Source organism: Petaurus breviceps, unplaced genomic scaffold (assembly GCF_028583685.1).
Source record: "Petaurus breviceps papuanus isolate PSGF00001 unplaced genomic scaffold, PetGlider_PUasm1.0 556, whole genome shotgun sequence".
Lineage (NCBI taxonomy): Eukaryota > Metazoa > Chordata > Mammalia > Diprotodontia > Petauridae > Petaurus > Petaurus breviceps.
This window is the reverse complement of record NW_027186374.1, coordinates 3,768,963-3,790,577: the sequence shown is the minus strand read 5'-3', so window position 1 is coordinate 3,790,577 and position 21,615 is coordinate 3,768,963. Positions and strand designations below refer to the sequence as shown.

Below are 21,615 nucleotides of genomic sequence, written 5' to 3'. Positions count from 1 at the left end.
AGGAGGAGGAGGAGGAGGGAAGAGAAAGTGAGTCAAAATTCTGTGGGAAAGGGGCGGCCAGGTGGCTCAGCGAGTAAGAGCACCGGCTCCAGTGGCTCCAGTGTCAGGATGACCTGAGGATCGAATCCGGGCTCAGACACTTAGCACCCACCCAGAAACACCTGACCGTGCAACCTTGAGCAAGTTACTTAACCCCAATTGCTTTAAAAAAATTCTGTGGGAAGGGGACTAACTAACTTTCAGGACTGCTTGTCTATGCTCCTCTCTGACATAGCAATAATCCCCTCTGGGAGACTTGAACACGTCCTGTGGGTCCCCCCCTTCCTCCCTGCAGCTCTCAGTAGAATTGGACCCAGGGTCTTCTCTAGAAGTCTTCTGTTGACTGAGATCCGTCTGTCTGTCTGTCTGTCTCTCTCTGTGTATCTCCCTCACACAGACACACAGACACACACACACCATTCATCTTGCGGACAGCTTTCATTTCTATAAAGTGCTTCCTTACTCAGCCTGTTCTCAGCAGTGGTGTATGTCCAGTGTCTGTGCCTTTGCCTGACTGTCCCCCATGCCTGAAATGCACTGCCCCTCTCCTGTCTCTAAGGATTCAGTTTCTTGATGCCCCCAGCTGTGGATGCCTCTCCCCCAAATTCCCTTGCCTCTATTTCATATCTAAACAATTATAAATTATCACAGCGCCAGCTGCCCAGCATGCAGACCTGTTGGGCCATTACAAATTTCCATGTTTCTTCACCATCTTGACAAACTACTTTGTCTTGGTTGTCTTTTCTGTAGCCTTGGGGGCTCGGTAGGTTGTGTGGCCCTGGAAGTCTGCATGATCTGAATTCAGATCCTGACTCAGCTGGCTACCAGCTGTGTTTGCTCCCACTTACTGATCTGTAGAATGGGGTAGCGATCTTTCTAGAACTGCCTGCCTCACTGAGAAGGGGCATCTTGTAAAACTTCACAGGGTAAAGAATTTTTCTTCTTTTCATAAGGAGGGTCGTCCGGTGCTTTCACTGGTGTTGCCAGGGACCACAGAAACCTTCCTTGCACCCCCTTCTCCACACACAGCCAAAGGCCCTGAAAGGTTTACTTGGAAGGAGACAGCCCAGCTTCTCGGGCTCCTCCAGGGCCTGACCTTGGCAGTGAGCCAGGCCTGCCTCCTTGCTTGTTATGGGGGGCAGATGATGAACAGACCTCAACCCCCACTTACTGTCACGCAAGCGCTCAGACCAGGGCCCTGGGCCTTCGAGAAGCCCTCCAGTGGGATGGTATCCTTTAACCATAGGTCTAATGCACCAAGACCCTCTTCAAGAGCTGTGGGCTGTCAGGACACTGGAGGGGGGTGGTGGTGTCAGGAAATGGCCTTGCCGGGAGGTGTGGTAAGCCTTGAGAAATGGCTGTTTTTTTTAACTGTTGGGGCCACAATGTTAATGACCTCTAAGGAGGTGACTTTGGGAAACTGCTTGCCCACCTTATGAAGGAGCTCATTTGTGTTCAGAAATGATGGGGGAAGACATACTGGGTCCCCAGCCCGGGCATCCCAGAACCTTGCTCTCGGAGGAGTCGCTTACTGTTAAAAACTTTATCTCTGGCCTTTGGGGGGGGCCTTATCTTTGCGCGCTGGCTAATGGATCAAACTTGGCCCAGCACTTCTGTGATTGAGGAAAAGCTGGTCTGGAATCATCTTGGAAGAACAAGTGGGAAGCCTCCAGATAGGGCCTGGCTTTTGTGGCCAGGAGGCCAGTTGAGGGCTGGGGCTCTCATTTTTTCACTTCTAACCCTTATTGCCTTTTAAACTTGGCCCCTTCTCTCTCTGCCTTAGTCTCTGATCTAGGACAGAAGCCCCTTGCTCATGAAATGTGTCTGTCCTGGATCTTTTTCTCTAGCAATCAGCTTGACTGCCTCCCCCCCACCCCCAGTCATCATCATCCACTCCTATTTTTCCTCATTTCCTGCTTTCTGATTTCTGTCGAGGGCACCCCCATCCTTCCAGGCACCCGGGCTCCACCACCTCAGAGTCACCTTGGACGCTTTACCTCGCCCCTCCTCCCTGGTCTCCCTCTCTCTATCTCCTCCTCACTAGGCATCTTCAGGCAGAGGCTGGAAGATCCCCTTTGGGGGATTCTTTTCTAGTTACGAGTTAGGGTACCCAGCCATAGAGGGCCCTCCTGATGCTGACATTCTCCAGTTATGCTGCTAAATAATTTCTAAGGTTCACCCCTCCCTCCTCTGAATCGCCTAATTAGGGAGAGTGGACTTCAGTCAGGACGACCCGAGTTCACATCCTGCTGAGGTAATTGTATGACCCTAGGCAAGCCCCTGTAATGTTTGTGGGCCTCAATTTCCTCATATGTGAAATGGGGTGTTGGACTCAGTGATCTCCGTCTCTGACCCTGTGATTGAGGAGCACGGAAGCTTCATTTCTGTAATAGCTAACATTTGCATAGTGCTTTCAGGTATGAAGATCCATATACACAACAGCCCTATGTTTGAATCTTGCCTCTAGAACTCTTTTTAAAGTAAATTTTATTGACACCTTTTGTTTTCACTTCACCGACATTCCTAATGTATCCTTCCTCCTCCTTCTCCCAGAGAATTCTCTTTATTATAAAGAATAAGTAGGCGGCTTTATCATCCTCTTTTTACAGATGAGGAAACTGAGGCAGGCAGAAGTTAAGTAATTTGCCAAGGATCACAGAGCACATAAGTATCTGAGACAGGAGCACGGGTGGTCTGACTCTGTGTCTAACATTCTTAGCCCAGGGTCTGGCACACAGTAGGCCCTTATTAAATGCTAGTGGGATGATCGATTGATAACCTTGCCTCTGGTGTTTTTCAGAAAAGCTTAAAGTTAAAGAATGGCCCCAATGATGTGGTTTTCAGCGTTACGACCCAATACCAGGGCACTTGCCGCTGTGAAGGCACCATCTACCTCTGGGACTGGGATGACAAAGTGATCATTTCCGACATCGATGGAACCATCACGAGGTATGTCCATGAAATGATGCGCTTGCCTCCCTGAGGTAGGAGCCCAGGGCTGCCCTTATCTCTCAGTATATCTTGGGGGTTTAGCCCAGTGATTTCTTGAAGCAGCCCGATCTAGAGATGCTTGCACAGGCTTGCTGCCAGCTCTTCCCTCTCAGGGCATTAATGGATACCCCCTGCTTGGAGTAGAGTGTACCCTTATGGCCAGAAGGGGAATTGCCTGGGTGAGTAAGGGGATGAGATCTTGGTAACCCGTGCTGGAGGGGGTAGGAGCTCCTTCCAGGGCAAGTGACCACTGGACACCATACCTCCCTCTCATTCCAGCTCCTCCTGACTCTTCCGTTCCTCTCTTCCCTTAGATCTGACACTTTAGGGCACATTTTGCCCACGCTTGGCAAGGATTGGACCCACCAAGGGATTGCAAAACTGTATCATAAAGTCAGCCAGTAAGTGTTCAAGAGTTTCCCCCTTACCCTTCCTTGGTGTCAGCATGCCTGCCTAGCTAATGCTCTCTGTGTGATGTCTGTCTTTAAAAAAACATTTAAATTAAAATGTTTTTTCAATTAATAGCCATTTATTTTCTCTCCCACAATGAAAAAAGAAAAACAAAATGAAACCAAAACCCTTGTCATAAATTTGCATGGTCAAGCAAAACAGATCCCCACCTTGCCTGTATCTCCAGTGTGGTCTCTTTCTTAATGATAACAGTAACAACAACTAGCTTTCCTGTAGATTCATATCCTTGCCTCTTTGTGCGGGCGAGTGGGGCAGCCTTGTCAGGGCACCTGGGATGACGCCCAGCAGTGGACTCTGCCGGAGGCTTGTTCTCTCCGAAGCATTGACCTCGTGGTGCACTGGTGACTGCACACGCTGTTCTGCCTCTCCTGGCGTCAGTTCATACAAGTCTTCCCGGCTTTTCCGAAGCCGTCCCCTTGGTCATTTCTGATGGTGCAGTCACATCTGTTATGTTCACATGCTGCAGTTTGTTGGGCGCTTTTCCAGCTGATGGCACCAGCAGGGCTTACAATTTTTTTGCCATGACAAAAAGAGCTGCTATCTAATGTAATCCAATAAATATTTATTAAGCACCTACTATGTGTGTCCCAGGCCACATGGGGCTCTGTTGGAATGCCTTTGTGCTGGTCTTGACGCTGTGCACAGATAGGTTCCTAGTGGTGTTTGAGGCTATGCCTCAGCTGTTCTTGGTGTGTCTGCCCCAGGAGGGGCCTTGTTAGCCTCAGTTTCCCCACCATGGGGATGATGATGTCCCCTACCTCCTAGGGAGGAGCTCCTGAGATGTGGGGGGGATGCTCCGTAAGGGCTCAGGATTAGGATTCTGAGCTGGGAAGGTTCTTGGGACAGAGATGGTCAGGGTCCATCAGGGGCCAGTGGAGCGGCCCAGGTGAGAGCTCAGGAATGGGCAGATGCTGTGAATCAAACCAAAGGGTGACTTACTGGTTGCCCGCCAGGAGGGGCTGGGCTGGACCCAGACTTTGCTTCTCCCCTATTCTCCATGACTGTGCACGCCGTAGGTGCTTATACATGTTTGTTGATGTGCTTCCTGGAGACTTTGTGAAGAGACCTTCTCTGCTGCCCCTACCCCTTGCCTTTGAATTAGCCCAGGAGAGGAGGCTGGACTCCCAGCATGTGAGCCGAGCCGTGGTGGCCATCCCGGCGTTGGGGGATCATGAAATGTGACCATCTGCTTCCCTCTCTCGCCCTCCTGCAGAAATGGCTACAAGTTCCTCTACTGTTCAGCCAGGGCCATTGGGATGGCGGACATGACGAGGGGCTACCTGCACTGGGTGAATGAGCGGGGGACCGTGCTGCCCCAGGGCCCTCTGCTGCTCAGCCCTAGCAGCCTCTTCTCTGCCTTGCACAGGTAGGAAGAAGCCCCCACCTCGAGGGACAGGCCCACTGTCCAGTACAGGTGCCATTGAGGGAGTGGGGGAGGCCTCCCTAGAGAAGGCCCCAGGAGGGCGTGAGAGCCATGGCCAGGAATCTGAGGAGGGGGGCTGGGGCGAATGGATGGGGGGTGGGATGGGGCTTAGCTCCAAGCCCTGGCCTCCCAGCACCTCCGCCTCTCCTCCTAGGATCTGTGTTTGAGTGCTGCCTCTGATTGCCTGCATGTCCTTTAGGGGGCTCAGTTTCCCCATCTATAGAGTGAGGGGCTTGGAGTTCTTAATGTCCTTCCAGGTAGCAGTGCTATGATTGTGAGTTCTGGGGGCAGATTTCAGTTCAGTCAAGAGCATGCTGGCCCTGGCATGGGAAGAGCTGGGCTCGAATCCTGGTTCTGGGCCTCAGTTTCCCCATCTGTAAGGTAAAGAAGTTGGGCTAGAGGAAGCCTTCCTGGCCTCCAAGGTGCCTTCCACCCATGACTGGGAGGGCTACGTGATGATTGTCTTTTAAAGGGGGCCTGTCCCTTCATGCCGTTCAAGTCTGAAGGACTTGGGCATCCGGAGCTGAAAAAGAATCTCCCATTGTCATAGAGCTTGGCTCCCAAGACTTCCATCATGCTCCTGCCCTTTCCCTGCAAAACTGCCTTGGCTCTGATGGGGGATGCTGAGGGGGCCTGGGGACTCCTATTCCAGGCCAGGTCCCGGATCTGTTCCTGGGAAGAGCTGGCTCTCCATGCCTCTACCTGGCCCAGTGTTGTGGAGACCCCCCCTAAATGGCCTTGTCTGTCTCCCCCTTTCCTTTTCCTTCCCTCCACCCTTTCCTTCTCCTCTTCTCTCCTCCCCTCTCCTCCGTCTCTCTCTCTCTCTCTTTCTCTGTCTCTCTGTCTGTCTCTGTCTCTCTGTGTCTCTCTCTGTCTCTGTTTCTCTCTCTGTCTCTGTCTCTGTCTCTCTGTCTCTGTCTCTGTCTCTCTCCTTCTCCCACTTTCCCTCTTTCTCCCTGCCCCCCACACCCACACCAACTCAGTGCTTCCTGGCTGTCTTGCTCTCTGAGTGTCTGAAAATGCCAGTTCAGAAACCCTGCTGGGCCGCAGACATCTATGGACCATCCCTGTGCCCTGGGATGGTTGCCCTTCCTGCTGAGGGGTCCTTGGGTTTCTACCACTCTGTTCATGTTTCCGGGGGCAGAGTTCAAATGACGAGGACACGCTTCCAGGGGAGAGGAAGTCTCCTCTGCAGACCTAGGCATCTTCTCCCAGAGCCAAGAGCCATCATGGCTGGTAAACTGTAGAAATCCAGATCTCATCAGTGCGATTGGCTGCAGCTTCTGGGACAGTTTGTAAGGAGTTCTGCTTAGAGACCTCATGAGACAAGGTTCTCTGTGTCTCCCACTGGTCACACTAAGGGATGCTTGTAAGGACCCGAGGAGTTAGGCTCGATGGTCCCCATTTCACAGACTGAGAGGCTCAGACATGTGAGATCTGAACCTAGTCTTTCTGTCTCCAGGTCCAGCAGTGGCCAAAAGACACCTCTTTACCCTCATGAAGTATCTTTGAAAAATATATTTTTTTCAGTTAAAAAAAATTTAGTGTATTGAACTTGTTCAGAAATATAATGAATCAGATTCTCCCCACTGAATGGGGCATTAGCAAATTGTTTTTTTTGCACTTAGTCATATTCTATTTAAAAATATTTTTATTGAGTTAAATATCTATGTGTGTATATGTGTTATTTTTAAAAAATCATCTTCATGTCCACAGAGCTCCTTCCCTGCTCCCCCCCCCCCGCAAGAACCTTTCTTTGTCTACAGGGAGAGAGGGTCTTCCTCTTGTCATTTCCTCGGTCTGAGGACTTCTCACTGGAGGGCGCTCCATCCAGTAATGCAGGCTAGCAGGGACTCTTGACAGGTGGCGTGTCTTAGCCTTGGTCACCCTCGAGCCAGCTCTCTGTCCACCAGGCCCGGCTTCCTCTCAACAAAAACAATTACCAAGAAAGGATAATTGATTCAGCCCAACCAACTGATGCCAGTAACTTCTGACTGTATAGACAGTATTCCGCACCCTAACCCCCCACCTCCTCAAAAACTCCTTAATCACTGGAGTTGTTCTCCTTGTTCTGATGGGGCTGTCTTGGAAGGACTGTAAGCTCCTTGAGGGCAAGCCCTGTCTTGTGCCTTTTCTTACATCCCCAGCACTCAGCACACAGTTGGTATTTAACAAGTATTGATTGAACTGGATTGAATTGGTGGTGGGCTCCTGGGTCAGAGGCTGGCCCTGTATCAGAGGGGGTATGGGCCAGACAAGGACGGCTGCCCTGACATTTGGTGATTTTCCATCCCCCTCCCATTAGAAGATGAGCTCCGTGAGGGCAGGAGGTCTTTGTACCCGCAGAGCCAAGCCCCAGGTCACCGTTTGTTGCTGTGGAAGTCTCTTCCTTCTGCGTGGCCTGGAGCTCGTCCAGATCAGACGCGTCCGTGAGGACGCTGGTTTCCCAGCGAGTGGCCGGTGCCTTATCTGGGAACGGATGTCTCTTCATTGTGATTTTCCCTTCACAGAGAGGTCATCGAAAAGAAGCCCGAGAAATTTAAAGTCCAGTGTTTGACAGACATCAAAAACTTGTTTCTTCCTAACACGGAACCCTTTTATGCTGCCTTTGGAAACCGGCCTGCGGTGAGCATGCAGGGGCATATAGGGTGGCCGTTACAATGACAACTGTTTTCTCAGGAAAGGCTTAGAGCCGAGAGCGACCTCGGCGGGGGGGAAGTAAGGGTCCCAGCTACTCTTTGTCCAGGGATCTGCAGAGTATTGCCAATCTTGCAGCATCTCAGTGAGAGGGGCCTGGAGGATGGATGAGGGGAGGTGGAAAGGGCAGGGATTATTCTGGGGATGATTCCTGGCCCTCCGGCCAGTGGCACAGCCAGGGTGGTGGGCAAGGGAATCGTGTGCAGTCGTCAGGTGGGGAGCCCCCTGACAGTATGCCCCGCCCTTAGCCTGGAGCCTGGCATACACAGTAGGTGCTTTGTAACTAACTGCTTCTTGAGTGACTGACTGACTGTCAGAGTGCAGTTTATTTCGTTGTCTAATGGGATTTTCTTTGACCTTGAACTCATGATTTAGGATGTATACTCTTACAAGCAAGTGGGTGTGACCTTGAATCGAATATTTACCGTCAACCCCAAAGGGGAGCTAGTCCAAGAACACGCCAAGACCAACATCTCATCGTAAGTGTCGCTACCCGTCCGTTCTCTGACCGGGTGTTGTTGGGGGCACCAGGGGCTCCCTATTTACAGCTGCTGACACCCAGTTCTGGGGGGAGAGAACGGGGCATCTAAACCACATTCCTGTGATTCTGCCCAGCATCATTTGGTGACTCTGAGCTGGAGGGACTGTCCTTTGGCTGGATGAAGGGACCTCGGGAGAGGGAACATTAGGTCCGGGAGAGGAGAGGCTGGAGCCTAGAATGGTCAGCGGGTGCTGGGAGGGGCCTCGCGGATCTCCTGGTCTGGTCTCCTCACTGGGTGGAGGAGGACATGGAGGCATCCAGAGGGGTGCTGGCCATGGTCCTGAGACGAGGGAGGGCGTTCACGAAACAGGGTGCTGCCAGAGGAGGGCAGCCAGGATGGGAGGAGGGGTCATTGGTCAGCCTGAACAGCCAGGAGAACCGGACTGAGTTGGAGTGGAGGGCATTCAGGCAGGAGGATGCTGTGATGGTCCAGGGTGGGAAGGATTGAAATGCCCCAACACAGTGTTTTCTGTTTGATTCTGGAAGTCATGGAGCTGCCCCGGAGCTTTTGAGGCGGGGGTTCCCGGGGCCATCAAATATTCAGAGAGCCCTAAATTTGGGGAAGCTTCTCTTTCTGATGAGTCACAGCCTGCCTGGCCTCACTTACAGGCACCTTCCTAGCTCTGCTCTCTGGGGTCAAGCAGAGGTTTAATGCATGAAGATGTCATTGCTTCTGTGCTAGGGTTAAACTGACTTAGCATTGCTGTGCTCCTCACCACGCCCCCCCCTTAAAATGGTCTGTCCAGGGTAGAGGAGAGGAAGCAATAAGGAGATAGTACCCCACGCTCCTTGCCCTCGAGATGCTTCTGATCTGGCATGGGTCAGAGGAGGAGATATGCATCCTAATTGACTTTATAAGAGGGTTACCAAGGTCCAAGAGCATAGGTGCAGATGCTGACCCCCAGGGGATGGGACTTGTTCCTGTCCACGGAGCTGGTTAGTGGCAGACAGGGTGAGGGCTGGGCTCTTCCCCCCATCTTTCTGGCTCTGGGAGTGTCAGCATCCCCTGGACCACAGCTCTTGCTTCCAGCCCAGCACCCACAGCCCTCATCTGAGGAGTCCACTCCTATGGAGGAGGGAGCCAGTGGTGATCCCCCCCCACTGCTCCCCATAGGGCAGCTGCTCAGCTTGGCTAAAGCAGTAGGCTGCCACGAAGGAGAGCCAGGAGGCAGTATGTGTCAGGCAGACCTCCACCGCAGCCTGGGCCGCCATCTCCCCTCAGGCCAAGATCCTGAGCTCAAGAGTCTGGGAATAGCAACACTTCCAGGCCACAGGCATCATCTTGGGAAGCAGCCTGAGGACGGTGCCTGCAGGGCTGAAGCCGCAGCTATGGAAGAACTGGGAAGGAAGGTGCTGGCCCCCAGAGAAAGCCCTGGGCCACATCCACTGGGTCAGCATCATGTACAGAAGATTTGATTGGTGGAGATGACCCTGAAGAGGAGGCATGACCATCTGCTTTGTTCCTAAGGACCACAGAACCTTCCTGTCTGACTTGTAGCCAAGACCTTCTATTGGGAGGGGGTTGTCTCCCGTTAGAGTGGGAACCCCTGGAAAGCAGGGATTACCTGGCTTTTCTCTTTACACCCCAGCACTTAGCACAGTGTGTTTTACACAGGGAACCCTTAATGTGCATCCATTCATCCATCCATCCATCCGTCCATCTGTGCATCCATCCATCTATCCATTTGTTTTCCTTTGTATCCCTAACAAAAAACACAGTCATTCTTGATTAGAGAGAGGCTGTGTGGCATCTTGGAGACTGGGCTGGCCATGGGTTTGGGAAAGCTGGCTTCTGAGTCCTGCCTGTGACCTACGGACTAGGTGACTATGGACAAACCACTCCAAGTCTGAGCCTCAGGCTACTGACAGGAAAAATCATAGACAGATGGAGATCTGCACTGGAGAAAGGGATGCCCACACTGGAAGTTCCTAATATAAAAGAAATCATGGCACGTGACAGCCTCACACTACCTTCCCTCCAAAAGAAAAGAAATGGGGAAAAACGTTACCTTATAAGGTTGCTCTAAGGCATAAATGTGATGCATTTTGGGAACCTTCAAGCACGTGTAATAAATACCTGCTCTTTTGTGAATGGACTTTAGAATAATTCTGTGATTAGTTCCTTCAAGTGTGACCTTGGCGAGTCCATTCCTTCCTCAGAATTCCGTTCCTCTCTCTATAGGAGTAGGGCAGGGGGCCCTCCCTGATGTGGAAGGCCCTCCCAGCTACAGGAGTGTGTGGCGCTGGGAATGACCCATTCACGTTTTGGGGTGGAAGACAGTAGTGTTCTGGGGGGTTGCCCTTGCTGATACCTGCACAGCATCTGAACCTTTGAGAAACCTTTCCATTCATAACATTTTAAACTCTAGCTCTTACTGAGCTCGTGAGGTACGCCACCTGGTGTCATGACCCCCATTTTACAGATGAGGAAACTGTGCCCAGAAAGGGAGGCCCCCTCTGCTGAGGTCTCCTAGCTGGAAAGGGCCGGAGTCCGGTTTTAACCCAGATCTCCTTGAGGCCAAGCCTGGCATTGTTGGGATGGAGAGCACCCCCACCCCCCGATGCCCCTGCTATCAAGGCTGACCTCACCTAATGGTCTTCGATTCTTTGATCGGTTGGACAACTGAGGGCAGCTTGGTGGCTCAGTGGATGAAGTGCAGGATTTAGAACTGGGAGGACCTGAGTTCTGAGTTCAAATCCAGACATTACTAGATGTGTGACCCTGGGCACCTCCTTTAGCACTTCTCACTCAGCATCAGTTTCCTCAGCTATAAAATGGGGATAAACAGCACCTCCCTCCCAGGGTTGCTGAGAGAATTTGTGCAGAGTGCCCATGAGCGTGAGGTGTTTTTGTTGTGTGTTAGTGACTCTTGTTCCACGTGGTGATGACTGACCTCTCTGCTTTCTTTCTAGTTACGTGAGACTCTGTGAGGTGGTTGACCACGTTTTCCCATTACTGAAAAGAAGCCATTCTTCAGACTTCCCTTGTTCGGACACTTTCAGTAACTTCACTTTTTGGAGAGAGCCCTTACCCCCTTTTGAGAATCAGGATATCCATTCAACCTCTGCTAACATGTACTGATCCCCTTGGCATCAACGCAAAGGACTGGCTAACCCCCGATTAAAGGATAGACTTTGTGAAAAGTTCAGTTGGAACTTTGGGCATTGTATTCATTTGCTTAAAAAAATTAGAGATGTTTTATTGCCTCCCCCCTCAAAAAAATTCTCCAATTTCCTTTGAAACAACTCTTCTAAGTAACTTATGAAAGGCTTGTTTTCAGAGTTGGGGGATTGTTTCTTCATTCACTGTGTAGAAAGAATTCCTTGCTGGTTGGCCCCAGCCAGGGACAAGGGCACAGTGTAACAGCCTGCCATGGCCAGTATTGGTCTTGGTACCATGCAGGCTTACAAAACCAAAGTATGACTTGCTGGAAGGTTTGTTGTTGTTGTTTTTTTTTTTGTTTTCGTTTTGATGCAGACCTCAATGTTTTTCAGCAAAGTCAGAAGTGCACAGTGCCTGTGAAAAATGGGCAGAACATTTCAGAGCAGCATGGATCCCGTGCGGTTTATTTCTGAGCCAAAAGAGATCTTACCACCTTGGAAGAGCGGTGCCAGGGAGAGAGACCTCTTCCAAGGGAGTCCTACCCGGACTGCTGGGAAGGGGCATTTGCTTCAGGAAGTTCTCTGTTGTATTTTTATTTTCTCTGGGGCTGCGTTTTGGTTGCGTCTTTTCCCATGGTTCTAATCTCTGGGTGTCAGTGAAAAGTTCTTCATGCTTGTATTCCGTGAACGATACCCTGATTCTGTATCCACAAGACTTAGCTACGTACTTGGCATATTTATTTTTCTTCCCCCTGCCCCCATGCTCCACCCTCCACTCTTCTGCGAGGTTTCCACCCTAGTGCCGTGGAGCCCAGGCTCTTTTTGGAATGTGTCTGTAGTGGGTGCCTGTGCCCTCTGAATGTCAAAAGACACACAATGGCCTTAAGGGCCATGGTTCTCAGGCTATCATCATGGCTGCTTTTACCTGCGATCGCCATGTGCAGTACTCCCCTTGTTACCATCATTCTGTTCAGCACACAGGGTAACCGAGACTCTTGGGAAAAGGGCTGCTGCCAGCAACATGGCCTTGAGCTGAATGGATGCCAGAGGAGGGAGATATTCATTTTCTCAACATTGTTAAAGGAAACCTGTTTTGGTGGAAGTCCTTGGAGAGAACATTTAAACTGTGTTCTTTGTAGGTGTGGTTCATGGCGTCTTCTACTCACTATATGAACATGCTGGCTTGAGTCTTCCTGTAGTCACTGGGATGGTGAGCATCCCCAAATCATCAATAATAATAGTAATATTTTTTTTAAAAAGAAATAGCCACTCAGCCATGGTCCAGTTTTCCATCCAAAGAGCCATAGTCTCTAGAATTTCACAGTAACACATCTTGTCTTAAACCCTTCCCCTCCCCCTCAATTAAGGGCCCCATGGAGGAACCATTGGTTAAAATCAGGTCACATTTCAGAGCTGGGTTTCTTTGAGCATAGTGGGGAGGTGGCTGTTCCTGTTCAGCACCAGGATTTATCCGGCTGGCTCACTGGGAAGAGATTGGGAAGTGGAGGCCTGCCTTGGTGACAAGACTAAGCTTCCTATTTTTGAGGACTTTTTTTTAAAGAATTTTACTTGGGTAGCTAGGAATGCTTTCCTATTTGAATTGCACTATTATAGATCTGAGAGAAACCTGGGGATGATTTAATGAAGTCTTTATTCTTTCTGTGAAAGAAAGTCCATAGATATTCCTTCACTCTGGTGATTTCTCTCCCAGAAAGAACCCCTTTCCCCACTGTGGGTGGCTTGTATAGATACTCAGGTCCACACAAACATAAAGGTTTCTGCATTTGTTGTATTGACCAAATGCACGAACAGAGGTGGGCATTTCAACCCCTAATGCCTGGTTCTCCATTAGCCCTTGTTGGGTTTGTAAGACCTTTTGAAGGGCGCTCAGGCTTCTGGACCATGGGGTGGGGGGGGGGGGGATTTTAAAGGACAGGTAATCCCCCATCCAACCTTGGGGGCAAGAAGAGTTCATCCCAGCTCTTTCAGGCCTTACACCCCAAGAGTCGCTTTGTCAGGGTTCAGCCCCCCTGTATCACCTCCACAGCCCCCCCCGCCCCATTTAGAGTGGTGTTCAAGGGCTTGGCGCTTTGCGCAGGCCACATGGATGTGGCATATTGCCCTTGCCTACTAGGGAGGCTCTCCCTATGGTTAATATGGGAGGTTTTTCATGTTTAAGGTAAGGACTTGGGCACTTGGGAAAATAATTATACTGATATACAGTGTTCAAGTTACATCACTACTTTAGAAAATGAGAATATGTGTATCCTATCCATGTGCACTACAATTTGTAACCAGTGTATTATGCACATTGCACACATGTAGATGTGCATTGTAAAGGCATGCATATCAAGTGGTGCACATGCGTGTAATACACCCACACACATCTACACACATATTTATGTGTGTATAGCCCACATGTGAATATGTTTCAGTGTGTGTCCATGCCTATAAGTAGGCAAAACAGTAGTAACTATGCCAATGCCCCATCACCCCAAAGAGCGTGATTTTCTGATCTGAAGCACAAAGTCAACGACATTGCAGATGATGAAGAACACAACAACCCCCGTTCCGTTGGTGTGAGAAGATTGCGTCCTCCAGAGAGACGGTCGTTCCCTCTGGGGCCCCGGCGCCCCACTCCCAGGTCTGTGTATGTCCAATATTGGCACCGTGTGTCTGCGGTGGGGTGGCGATAAACCAAATCATTGTCATGCTTCATGTTGTGCTGGATGCAAATTCAGAAAATGTATTCACAATAAACAAGGCTGATGGAGGCAGTTGTGTGGGATTCACGTCTGTTGCATTTTTAAACCATTTGTGAAAGGTTCTTGGTGATTTCCCCACTGGCAGTGTTGCTTGGTGGTTAGGGACCTGCCTTGAAGCCAGGAAGCCTTGGGTTTGCATCTTTCCTCTGAAATACACAGACTGTAGGGATTTTCCTCTAGGAATCCAGGAGTTCCTTATATCCTAATGTCATTTCCCGTTAGGAGTTTATGTTCTAAAGGCTATTAAGCTTTGAGGCTTCCCCAGTGTGGCCATTCAGTGCCTGTGTTATAAGGGAGATCCTTCAAGGATGTGCTCCTTCCTTAGTGGGGGTAATCCCTCCATCAGCATTGATCATGATCCCTTCCGACTTAAAAGTGATGGTGCTTTGTGATTTACTATTGGAAAAAAAGATTCTTCATGCTCTAAGCAATCCAGCCCAGTTGAGAGAAGTTTTTGTCTTAGGTGCTGGTGGATTAATAAAGCTGGTAGAGTGCAGGCAGGCCCAGTTAATTCAGTACAAAATCCAATTTAATATCACACACTATGTGCCAGGCGTTGGGTTATGTGATGGGTATGCAGAGCCAAAACAAAAAGCATCTCCAGCCCTCAAGCCCTCAGAATTCAGCTACGGGACCACCACCTTCTACGTAGGCTTTTCTCCATTCTACCCAGCTGCTTGTGGCTCCTTCCCCCCCCCCCCCCCCCCCCCCCCGGGAAAAAAAAGTGGTTTTGGTTCTGGAGGACCTGGGTTAAAACCCTGCCTCTTTAATGCCAGTGGGTGGTACTGTAGAAGGTACTTAATGCTATCAGTTCCCTCCTTCCACCTGGAAGGGGGAGGAGATGAATCACATCAAGGCCTCACCTGTGTTCACACTGCCCTGCTTCCTTTCTCACAATCACAGGCTGCAAATGTAATGGTCCACCTCCACCCCCCCCCCCCAATTATCTCCCTTTTAGTCTGAGAGTAATATAGAAGGGGTCAGATCAATGTGATTCCTTCCTGTTTTATGGAGTTTATAATAGACTCATATAATCAGAATAGCTCAGAGCCCCCAGTTAGGAACATTCTTAGCATTCATACAGAGATTTCCAGCTAACCTTTGGCCTCTCTCTGTGAGACAAAAACCAGAATACTTTCTGTAGGTGAAAGAAGCAAGCTGGGTATGTGAACAATGACTTACCTGGCAGGCATGGGGAGGGGAAGTTGGTGACACAATAGGCCTTGTGGGATAACTTGCTTGCTTGTGAGTCCTGTGTTCCTGAGATGCTGGCTGTGTTCCGGCTTCTCACCTACACCTCTCCCTTCTCTGCTGCAGCTCTGTCCTTTCCTCTGCCACTTTTAGTTTTTCCTTTAGGTTCCTTTTTGTCGTTCATATGCCACTGATTGCTTTCCAGCTCAGCTCATTAAGTCCCGGGTGGGCCCAGTGATGTCATCCTGCACATCCCCCCCACCCCCCACTCTGCTACCTATGTGACCTTGGGCAAATCATTTGACATCCTCAAGCCTTAGTTTCCTCATCTGTAAAACGAGCAGTTTTTACAAGAAGGCCCCTGAGGTCTTTTCTAGTTCTTGGTGTGGGCTTCCTGTAGGAGGTGACACATGACCAATGCCGACTCTAAGAAAACAGATACATAAAATTCATCACTAGACACATCCCTTCTCTTCCAACCATTTTAAGTGGTCCCCCCTCCCTCACTTGTACTGGTCTAGAACAGTTGTGGGGAACTCTGGGTTCCTCATTATCATGGTAGTGATTATGGAGGCATAGGAGGGAGAGAGAACCAGCCTGGCATGAAGGGCTAAGACATGGATAGGAAGCTTGGGTGCAAGCCCGGCCTTCTGACCCCCACTGGCTGTGTGACTTCTAGGCACCCCAGACCCACTAGAAGTTGTCTGTCTGTCTGCTTCAGCCCCCAACACCAGTGAAAGAACAAGTCCAGTTTAAAAAAAGGCAGGGGTGGGGCTGGGGCCAGTTTTCTCGACTGTCCTGGTTCTAAGTTGTGCTTGTAACTTAAAGATGCATCCACTCGCTGGAGTTTTCCTTCAATGCCCATTTTTGGAAGGACAACCTGAAGGTGGGGAGGAAGTCCCGGGGAAGGCTCTGGCCCCTGGAATGTGGATGGACCCAGAAGAAGATGGGAAGCAGCTGCTTCTGTAGCAGGCAGACAGGGCTCCACTTGTCAGGTTCAACTCAATTCAACAGTGTGGTTGTTTTTAATAAAGAAGAGGGTGGCAATTATTCTTTGGCCCTCTTCACACTTAAGTGAGTAGCAGAATCCTTGAAGGCTGAGACTGGCATGTCAGCAAAAACAAGCATTTAGACGGTGCTTTAAGGACTGCAAAGTGCTTTAGAAGTACCTCATTTAATCCCCACAGTAACCCTGGGAGATAGATACTGTTAATATCCAGATACTGTCCTTATATAGATGGGGAAACTGAGGCCAGGAGAGAGTTTTTTTAAAGTGACTTGTCCAGGGTCACCCAGCTAGTAAGCGTCTAAGGGAGGATTTAAAATCAAGTTTTCCTCATTCCAACTTCAGCACTCTATCCACTATGACTTAATAAATATCTATTTGGCAGAATTGAACAGTCCAGTGTCTGGCTTTACCCAGCTGAAAATCTAGTTCCTAAAACTCTTAAAATGTTTGTCGATTAGGTGGGTAAGCCAAAGCCAAACCTTAACGGCCAGAGGTGGGGTTGACCTGAGTTAATAACAGGTTCTGAAGAAGCTATGGTCTGCTAAGAGAAAGAAAAAAGACATTCTAGACAATTAGATTAAGTACTGAGCATGAAAGGGGCTTCCTAGTATTGTCAAGTAGTTTGACAAATAACTTGTCCCCAAAGATTCATCTTTTAAGTATTTTTTAACAAGATTTTTTTAGACTTTTCTAAAATAACTTCTGTCTTGGGAGCAGAAAAAACACCTAATGGACTTGGAAATCATTTTTATCACCATATCCAAAGAGCAAGAGATAATGAAATTCACATCCATCTTCTCAATGGAGAAATTGGGGTGGGGGTAGGGGGCTGGGTTGAGGGTCCAAAATGGTACTAGAGTGTTAGATGAGGCTACCCTTTGTTGGTCAGTCTCTCTCTCTCTCTCTCTCTCTCTCTCTCTCTCTCTCTCTCTCTCTCCCCCTTCCCATTTTCCCCTTCTTTCCCCTCCCCTTTCCTCTTCCCACTTATTACAAGGGAAGGCTCAGGGTCAAAGCACATAATTGGAAATTACTATGATATAATTTTATATCCAAAACAATTAAAATGGAAAAATCTTTTAGGGATTTCTCCCAGAAGACCACATTCTACATCTAGGATGTGTTTGACCTCTGACTTCAGTCATCCTTCAGTCCTGGCTGGTCACATACCCTCAGCAAACCATCCCTACATGATGATGATTCAAAATTCCAACCCTCAAAGTGACACATTTTCAAAATGCAAAAATAACCTAGCAAAATGGTGCTTAAACATGGAATGTCTGATCTTTCGACTCCATCCACACCTGTCCACCCCCCTCCCCATTAAGTACAGTCTGTACAATAGGACCTGTGCTAAGCCAAGATGAGTAAGAGATGAATCCTGGGCAGCCCCAAAAGGCAGCCTCCTTGTTGTGAGGATTATTGTTTGTAGAAAGAACTTAGCATGGTGCCTGGAGCATAGCAGGCACTGTTGAAATGTTAGCTAGTATTATTATTTTTGTTGTTTTTCCACACGATTGAAATCACAGGTCCAGTTCCAATGTCTGTCACTTATGGTTAGAACCCAGGTCCTCCCTGAATAATTTCATGCAGCTGATTCTCTCCAGAAATCTGCTGAACTACGGAAGGCAATCAATCAATAGTATTTACTAAGCACCTACTGGCACCAGGGATGGAGGGATGGGGTGGTGGTGGTGTAACAATCACACCTATCTCTTAGAGTCATTGTGTTGAGAAAAGGAGCATTAAAGTTTGTTTTGTGATTCTACGGAGTCACAGAAATGGTAGTGAGACAAATGAGTTCAAGAGACTTTCTGGGCAATTAATAATCAATTTATTAATTAGGCTTGAAGAGGGTACTCACCCAGAGGGTGAACGTTGCTCTGGAGACCCCAAAATACCAACACGCTGGGTCCTGCCAGGTCCTGCCGAATGAGTCTTCTCAGCCAAAGAAAAGTAAAGTTTATTAAAAGTTCGCTTGCATTAGACACAAAGTAAGTCTGGATTAGGTAATTCTATGGCGCTCTCACTATTCTATGGAATTCTATGGCCCTCTCATACCACATGGTGTGGGATGGGGTCTTATATACACACAGAAGGTTGTGGGAGGAATCTAGGGATGGTCTAGAGGACGAGTTTGGGGAGGGTCTTCAGGAGGAGTTAATGAGGTCAATGAGTGATTAAGGGTGGGAAGCCACCTGGAGACCACAAACAATGGTGGGCTAGGCCAGTTCAAGAGTGGGAAGTCTAGTAACAGACTTGCATCATCAAATGGGATGATTCAATCAAGAGTCCAAGGGAGGTTCCCAGAGCCTGTACCTCAAGGACTCAAGGAGAGCTGAGGAGGCTCCCAGAGCCCATACCTCAGGCTAGATAATAATCAATAAATCGAGGTCAGTGGCCTCTCTGAATACCATAAATATCTTTGGAAAAGTGGATGTTCCCAACAGGTGGAGATCAACCTTAACGGGTTAACAATTATTGATGGGGCAGTCTGGGAGGGGGTGGAAGGGGAGAGGGAAGAAAAAAAAGAGAAATTTACACGATGATTTTGTTGTATATTTGAAAGGAATAGCAAGTTGTGCAGAGCAGATTTGCAGTTTCATGTGCAATCATCCTTTTTATTCTACTGTTAGGGAAATGCTTGTTTTATTCCAAAAATTAATAATAAAATTTAATAATGATTAAAAAAGACCCGATTAATGATAGAATGAATAATATTATGAGAAGTGGGCTTTTTCTAATGAGGGACAGGAGGAATGTGACTTTGATCATGTCAACATTTCCCCAGATCCTTCTGCTTCCAGCAATCCATACAAAAGAATCTATTTTCTGACCCTAGCAGAACTATGGTGGGGTTGTGGTGAAATTCTCCCTAGATAAGATGGTCTTGGGGCAAAGTCGGAAGTGTCCTCGAATGAGCAAATGAAAGGAGGAGCTTTGGGTTCCCAATATGAAATTGATTATTAACATAATAAGAAAATGATCATTTTTCTCATTTGCTAATATTCTAAGCAGCCCTACTCTGTTGAAACACCCAGAAGAAGGGGGGCAGAGACTTCTAACACAAAGACAATCAGACTCTGACCTCATGGTTCTCTGTTCTCCTTTGGACATGAAGATCCACACACGCCTCATTCTCAGACCAGTCTGGATCCTAGGATCACAGATGGGGTTAAATGGGACCTTATGGGTCATCCAACCATTTTACAGATAAGGAAACCGAGGTCTGGGGAAGTTAAGTGGCTTGCCTATGGCATACAGCTAGTCATTGGGTCATAGGCTTCAAGCAGTAAGAGACTTTGGAGGACACGAGCTCAGCCCCTCCTTTTACAGATGAGGAAACTGAGGTAATTGAGGCTAAAATGACTTGCAAGTTGAAACCTGATGTGAGATTTGAACTCCAGGCCCAGGACCTTCTTCACTCACCAACCAGGTCTCTTCTCAGAGGCCCTTTGCCTTCAATCTTATGTTCTTTCCATGAACCACACTGATCACCTGGGGGTCTCTGAAGAGTTTTCTGGAACCCAAGGAGCACTAGCATGTATTAATCAGTTGGGTCCTGGGCATAGAGATCACAGGGAGCTCATTCTGAAGAGTCTTTTGGGGAGGCTTTCTGTTCTGAAAGTGAGCAGGTTTCTTGAGTCCTGCCATGTTCAGAGGACATTGGCCTGGGGCATGGGGGACACTTGTCCCAGGGCTGGCGGTTCAGGCAGTGGAAATGATGCATTAAAGCCAGGCGACATGTGGCCACATCATAGCTCTCTCTTTAGAAACAGAAGGGACCTCTGAGCTCATGGGGTCTGACACCCTTGTGTCAAAGAGGAGGAATGGTGGCCTAGAGAGGTGAGGGGGCTCCGCTGAAGACAGGTAAGTGGTACAGCCGGGATCCAAACCAAGGTCCACTTGGGACACTGGGCATCACCACTCCCTCATTCATCCCATTTCTCTGTATCTCTCTTCTGTTGAGCTTGCACCTCAGCTGATCCCTGGATTTTTATCAGGAAAATCTGGGATTGTCCCCTTGGCTGGATGGCCTCAGGAAGACCCCGAGGTAACTGCCAATCCATGTGAAGCAGATGGACAGTGGGATTCAGAGACAGTCAGAGTCCCAAGGCCTTGCTTCTGACCCTCTTAGAAGTCCTATGGTGCATGACCCAAGCACAGACTCTGGACACCTGCTCCTTTTATGGCAGATACCCTCCCTCCTCCCCACTAGCCTAACTCTCCCTTTCACTCTCTCTTTGGTGCCCAGAGATCTAGAATATGTCATGGCATCCAGATGTATACTCTGAGACTCATTCATGTGATGGCTTATAGCCATTGACATGTTGCTGGCCCTCATGGTCTTCTCAAGTGAGAAGTTGAGTAGAAGGAAATGAGGGATCCCAAGAGATGTCTAAGAGGAGGGAGAACCACCCGACCCTCTCCTGGCTTCCATTATACAGCAGGCTCAAGGCTCCCTCTTATCCCTCTGACTACCCTCCTTTATCACCTTGGCCCCTCTTCTTCAAACTTCCTAAGGTTGTGTATGCCCCAAGGTCATCTTCTCTCCAGACTCTCTGGTGATGAGCTTGTCCCCTCTGATGGTTTCAATGATCACAGCTTGGTGGGTGACTTCTTGGTGTCTCTCTCCATCTCTACCTCTCCCTAGAGGTAGAGTCTGATTCTTGGAAAATGGTGTGAACATCACTGATGGAGGCCACCATTGTATAGGCCATCCGGCCTCCATGTAAGGACTTCAGATGATTGGGAACCCATTTGTCTCCTGAATGAGAATTCATGACTTGTCTGCACTTTGAGGCAATTTTCACTGTTGGAAATGGTTTCCTTAGGTCAAACCAAAATGGCGCCCATGTGACTTCCACACACCATTCTTAATTCTGTCCTCTGGGGCCAAGTAGAACAAGGCTGACTGCTCATCCAGGTCTCCAAATACTGTCTTTGTTTTGTTTGTAATTGTATTCCCATTGCCTAATTACCACAGTGCCTGGCATGTAGATGGAGCTTAATAAATGCTTACTGACTTCTGCATATTTAAGACCAACTATCATGAACTCCCTAATTCCACACCTTTGAATCTTAAAGATCTGCCTGTAGCCCTGGGAGCTTACGTGATCTGCCTGCCCAAGTTACATAGTCGGTGTGTGTCAGGGATGGGACTTGAACCCAGGCCTTTGGCGTGGAAAGTGGCTCCCTCACATCGCTACTCCTACATAATACATTTAAAGGAAGCCATCACCCCCTGTAATCCCCAGTTCTCCAATCCCTTCCTTCAGTCCTCATGAGGCACCATGTCCAGCATCTTCCTCCCCATGGCTGACCTGCTCTGGAAATCTCTGGTCTACCATCTTCCATCCTGGCCCACTATGTCAGAGAGGGTGTGAGC

General features: G+C 48.9%; 1 protein-coding gene across 1 annotated transcript in view; it reads left to right on the top strand.

Annotated features, from left to right (window-relative positions):
* The window catches only part of LPIN1 (lipin 1), a 24,410-nt gene extending 10,358 nt beyond the window's left edge, over positions 1-14,052 (top strand). Inside the window, exons 4-9 of the mRNA XM_069102794.1 lie at positions 2,840-2,988; positions 3,345-3,431; positions 4,715-4,867; positions 7,435-7,549; positions 7,997-8,100; positions 11,076-14,052. Coding sequence (XP_068958895.1) covers positions 2,840-2,988; positions 3,345-3,431; positions 4,715-4,867; positions 7,435-7,549; positions 7,997-8,100; positions 11,076-11,244 — 777 coding nt within the window. The 3' untranslated portion in view covers positions 11,245-14,052. The remainder of the gene's footprint in view (positions 1-2,839; positions 2,989-3,344; positions 3,432-4,714; positions 4,868-7,434; positions 7,550-7,996; positions 8,101-11,075) is intronic.
* The last annotated feature ends 7,563 nt before the right edge of the window (positions 14,053-21,615 follow it).